Source organism: Podarcis erhardii, assembly GCF_964252035.2.
Source record: "Podarcis erhardii genome assembly, chromosome: 1".
NCBI lineage: Eukaryota > Metazoa > Chordata > Lepidosauria > Squamata > Lacertidae > Podarcis > Podarcis erhardii.
Genome location: NC_138497.1, coordinates 84,696,851 through 84,702,854, shown reverse-complemented (window position 1 = coordinate 84,702,854; position 6,004 = coordinate 84,696,851). Strand labels below are relative to the sequence as shown.

Here is a 6,004-nt window from a genome sequence, read left to right as displayed (position 1 = left end):
AATCAGAAGTAAATTTTATTACAACTAGCTTATGGTCGCAAAAGGAAATTAGCACAGTTACTAAAAAATTAACCAAAATAATAAACACCACACTAATACTAGGTTGAATTTAGAAGAGTTTAAAACCAATAGGAGAGTTATTCTTAAAAGTTTTCCGAGATACTCATTTGAAAACACGGGTATGGTGAAGGAAGGCAGAGAAAGAGGATGTTGGCTCAAGGGGTGAAAGTTCTTTTAGAACCATGGTGGGTGGGTGACTAGACTTCTTTGCTTGCAGAAGAGAAACAGAGATAGTCAGAGGAAATAGGGGCGTTCAGGAGTGGGGCCCTGAGAAGGTTTTAAGGCAAAAATAACAAGAATGCAGGTTAGAGACTTTGGACAGTCACCCTTTTGCAGCGGGAGGGTATGGATAGTGAGGAAAGGGCGAATTGAGATTTTAGGGTGAGACAACAGACAAGGAAGAGAACACGTTTCCCCAAGAGAAGGGGACTTCATGGGGCTTCAAAGCAGAAGGCAGGCGAAGGAGAGGGAGAGGGAGGCGTGGACTTGAGAGAGTTTATGCATTTCCTGATTCTGCAAGGATGATGTCTGTTGGGGTTGATGGTGGTGACATGGAAATCTCCTCAGCATAGGAATGAAGGAAAGCCAAGGGTAAAATGCAAAGTGTGTGAGTGTGTTGTTCCAGAAGAAATGTTCTTCTACAGGGACAGGCAGTGTCTCTTGGGTAACCATGGATTCCTAGATAGTTAGGTGAAAAGCATCAGTTCTTATGTTTGAGTTGGGCTTGGAGATTAATAAAAAAGCAAAGAGTGTAAACTAATGGCAAAGGTTGGTACTTAAGGCTAAGAAAGGTTGGTCCTTCTTTCCACATGTATCTTGCAATGTAACCTGGACTACTATTCTGAATTATCTCATTATAAAACTTGGAAATGCCTGATGGAAATTTCTGATTAAAAAGCTGAAAAAAGAATTTGCATCTGAAGGTTTATAAAGTTGTATTTGCAGCAAACTGACACTGATCTGATTCATAATATATGTGTTACATCCCTCCATCACTTTTTATTCCATTCCATTAATAATGATTCCAATTGAAACATAAATTAAATCCAATAATGATTTAAAATACTGAGGAATTGCTCCTCCTCCTAGTAATACTGTATATACTAAGAGCAAATTCATTCTCTGAGCCTTCATGTAGCCATAATGGTACTATCCACACACAAGAGCCCATGGCGTATATAGGGGGAAAAGCTTTAAGAAGAGGGGAAGGACACAGACTGTTAATCAGTCGAAGGTCAGGTTTTCGTTTGATGCCTAATACAGTGGTACCTCGGGTTACAGACGCTTCAGGTTATAGACTCCGCTAACCCAGAAATAGTACCTTGGGTTAAGAACTTTGCTTCAGGATGAGAACAGAAATCGTACGGCGGCAGCAGCGGGAGGCCCCATTAGCTAAAGTGGTGTCTCAGGTTAAGAACAGTTTCAGGTTAAGAATGGACCTCCAGAATGAATTAAGTTCTTAACCCGAGGTACCACTATACGGCCTAAATTTTGTATTTCACATTTCAAAATTGATTATTAATAAGATTGTTGATAAGATGGCATTTCCTTTTCTCAGTGGCTCATGGTAGAGCTTTGGTATATTAATTATAGCTTATTGCACACTGAGAAGTACATATGAACTCCCACTCAGTTGCCCGTCCCCTCCGGCCCAGCTGGTAGCCACGGGTGGATGAGGGGTGTAAAGGTAGTAAAGGTACCCCTGCCCGTACGGGCCAGTCGTGTCCGACTCTAGGGTTGTGCGCTCATCTCACTTAAGAGGCCGGGGGCCAGCACTGTCCGGAGACACTTCCGGGTCACGTAGCCAGCGTGACGAAGCTGCTCTGGCGAGCCAGCACCAGCGCAGCACACGGAAACGCCGTTTACCTTCCCGCTAGAAAGCGGTACCTATTTATCTACTTGCACTTAGGAGTGCTTTTGAACTGCTAGGTGGGCAGGAGCTGGGACCGAAAGACGGGAGCTCACCCCGCTGCGGGGATTCGAACCGCCGACCATGCGATCAGCAAGTCCTAGGCACTGAGGTTTTACCCCCAGCGCCACCCGCGTCCTGGATGAGGGGTGTATGGAGACACAAATGAATCAAACTCAATGTAAATAAAAGTCAGATAGGTAATCAATAATATATTGTTAAGTAGTTAAACTTTAAACAAATTTACTGTTTCCACTGTATTTTAGATATCTCAGTTGACCTGATTGGCAGGAAGATGGAGAAAGACGATATCACAGAAGCAAAAGATTTTTACCTCACCGAGCTGCCTGATCTTCTGAAGTGAAAATCTCCCTCTTTGTGGCAATTCTGCTGACTTGATTACTCTGGTAGGGAATGGGGCAATTCTCTTGGCCATAGGGACAGATGTTCACCTCCAGACCCCCATGTAGCTCTTCCTCAGTAATTAATCTTCTTTAGATGTCCTTTGTCCAACTGTCACTGTGCCAAAGATGTACCAGGTCTTCTTGTCAGACGACAAGGCAATATCATTTGTTGGTTGCATGTTAGAACTCTTATTTCTGATTGATGTGGTGGGCACTCACATTTTATTACTAGCAGTGATGGCATATGACCAGTATGTTGCTATCTGCAGTCCATCATGCTACATAAACATCATGAAAAAAGCAAACAACAACAACAACAAAAACAACAACAACAACAATAATGGATTTATACCCCGTCCATCTAGCTGGGTTTCCACTCTGTGCGGCTTCCAACAAAAGATTAAAAATAAATTAAAACAAATAATTGCTTTGAAGAGACTTTGTTCTCCTGAGAAAAGTATCTGTGTGAGTCCCTTTGAAAGCAAAGAGACTACAAGGTTAAAGTAAGTTTCCTTGAGTTCACCAGAACTTGGGCACAACCCATCTTCCATGGATCAGGGCCATTGTATTTAAAATACCTTTTGGCAGAATGAATTTGCACACTTCTGAGACTTCAACTCAGGGACTGCCGATTCCTCAGAGACTTTTGTCCTAATATAGACACTTTGTCTCGATACCATTCACCCACACTGCTGTGCCAAAGGAAAAATAATACGGTACTTTGCCCCTTTGATTCAAGTCAGAGGCAATGTTTATTTAATTTTAGTTCAGAAGAGGCATGCTATCATTTTTCCTGATGAGACATACATTCTTCACATTGTCCTCTCTTACTGTGGTGCTCAAGTCTACAAGGAAAGGAAAGAAAAGAAGGCAAGTAGATGCTTTATTGTACTGGCAGACTTAGGCAGTCAAACATTTTAGGTAGGTAGTGCTATTTTTTAGTGATAGGCATACTCTATTCATTCAATGAGCTGAAGATCAGACATCAGAACTCATGATACCAGTGGGTGTTGGGCAAATTTCCATGTCACAATCTTGAATCCCTTATCAGTAAGAAGGGACTTTATACAGTGGTACCTCAGGTTAAGAACTTAATTCATTCTGGAGGTCCGTTCTTAACCTGAAACTGTTCTTAACCTGAAGACCACTTTAGCTAATGGGGCCTCCTGCTTCTGCTGCGCTGTCACCTTGCAATTTCTGTTCTAATCCAGAATCAAAGTTCTTAACCCGAGGTACTATTTCTGAGTAAGCGGAGTCTATAACCTGAAGCATCTGTAACCTGAGGAAGTACTGTACTGTAGCTTTCGGTTTTGCAGTAGAAATACCATATCATCCTCACAATATACCTTGTTGTGATGACTTAATTTTTAAATCCATTTCGTTTTAAAATCTGTATTAAAACCCATTCCACTGATTCAATATTCAGTTTTGGGAATGTATAATGTAGGTTTAGTTACTGTTTTATAACAATTATGGTATGTCTGCAATACACTGTTATCATTATGTATATTTTCAATCCATTTATTTTTATCAAAATAATTTGTATCTGGTTTTATAAAGTTTAACATTTGCAGCAAATTGACATTGACTTGATTAATATATTTTAATAGCAAATTCATGTTGTCTTTATGTAGCCAAAAAGATACCAGGAAAAGGTATCATCTGATGTAGGAAACCCTGACATTTGCAGAAGAGGACAACATTTTTAGGTGGGAAGTTTTAGGTGGAGGGAAACTATCAAACTCAGCATGCCATGAAATGCTGTCTCACTTTGGAAAGGAGTGAATAGAACTGACTGGCTGTCTTATTAATAACAGAACTACCCTTAGATTACAAACTGAATGATCCCTGCTCTTGCTCTTTTAACAAATCTGCTTTTCTTTTCTCCGTGCTTTAGATATGCAATTTGAGTGGCAATGGAGAAAACCAATATCACAGAAACAAGAGATTTTTACTTCACAGAGCTGTCTGATCTCCCAGAAGTGCGAATCTTCCTCTTTGTAGCAATTCTGCTGATTTACTTGATCACTCTGGCAGGGAATGGATCAATCCTCATGGCAATAGCGACGGATGTTCACCTCCAGACTCCCATGTACTTCTTCATCAGCAACCTGTCTTTCCTGGATGTCCTTTGTCCAACTGTCACTGTGCCCAAGATGCTCCAGGTCTTCTTATCAGAGGACAAGTCAATATCATTTGTTGGCTGTGTATTACAACTCTTCTTTCTGATTGATGCTGTGGGCACTGAAATTTTATTACTCTCAGTGATGGCGTATGACCGCTACGTGGCTATCTGCAGTCCCTTGCACTATACAAACATCATGACAAAAAGGCTGTGTGTTCAGCTGGCTGCTGGGACCTGGCTAACCGGCTTCATCAATCCCCTGATTCATACCTCATTGACCTTTACATTATCCTTCTGTGAGCCCTATAAAATTAATCAATATTACTGTGATATCCCACCACTAATGGCTGCCTCTTGCTCCTCTACCTACCTCCCAGAACTGGTTCTCCTGCTTGTGGCTGGCATTTTAGGAAGTGGTGCATTCCTGGTCACTCTGATCTCTTATGTCTATATCATCTCTACTATCTTGCGCATGCAGTCTGCTGAGGGAAGGCGCAAAGCCTTTTCCACCTGTGGTTCCCACCTGACTGTAGTTTTCCTGTTCTATGGGACCACCATTGCCACCTATGTTCGCCCCACCTCCAGCTATTCGCCCAAACAGGACAGAATTATTTCCATGTTGTATGGGATTGTTACTCCTATGCTAAACCCTATGATTTACAGTCTGAGGAATAAGGATGTTAAGAGGGCCTTGGTCAAAGCATTTCACCTGAAAAGATTTTCATGAAGTTATTGGGTTCAAACATCCCTGAATATTGTCCTTCAAATACATTGTACGTCTCAGCTAAAAGTCACTACAATATTCCTTCCTTCCTTCCTTCCTTCCTTCCTTCCTTCCTTCCTTCCTTCCTTCCTATGAGCCTGTACTGGGAGACTATCATTTAATGACCTGTTATGAAGTACCACATTTACGGAAATCTAATGCTCACTTCTTTTGGGCCAAATTATATTGCGAAAATTAAGGTGCACATTAGATTTGATGGTGAATTAGATTTGAGTAAATTCCATATGCAGTTTGGACACCATACGCTGTTTGGGGATCTGAGAAGGTTTTAAGGCAAAAATTCCAAGAATGCAGGTTAGAGATTTTGGGGCAGTCACCCTTTTGCAGTGGAAGGGTATGGATAGTGAGGAAAAGGGGAATTGAGATTTTAGGGTGAGACAACAGACAAGGAAGAGAACACGTTTTCCCAAGAGAAGGGGACTTCATGGGGCTTCAAAGCAGAAGGCAGGGGAAGGAGAGGGAGGGGTGGACTTGAGAGAGTTTAATGCATTTCCTGATTCTGCAAGGATGAGGTCTGTTGGGGTTGATGGTGGTGACATGGCAATCTCCTCAGCATAGGAATGAAGGAAAGCCAAGGGTAAAATGCAAGGTGTGTGAGTGTGTTGTTCCAGAAGAAATGTTCTTCAACAGAGACAAACAAAGTCTCTTGGGTGACCATGGATTCCTAGATAGTTAGGTGAAAAGCATCAGTTCTTATGTTTGAGTTGGGCTTGAAGATTAAC

General features: G+C 41.7%; 1 protein-coding gene across 1 annotated transcript; it reads left to right on the top strand.

Annotated features, from left to right (window-relative positions):
• Positions 1 to 4,289: 4,289 nt before the first annotated feature.
• On the top strand, positions 4,290 to 5,225 carry LOC309350938 (olfactory receptor 5V1-like; the record flags this gene model as incomplete). Its single annotated transcript, XM_081878182.1, has 1 exon — positions 4,290 to 5,225. The coding sequence occupies one exon, from the start codon at positions 4,290 to 4,292 to the stop codon at positions 5,223 to 5,225; it is 936 nt and encodes a 311-aa protein (XP_081734308.1).
• Positions 5,226 to 6,004: the final 779 nt, after the last annotated feature.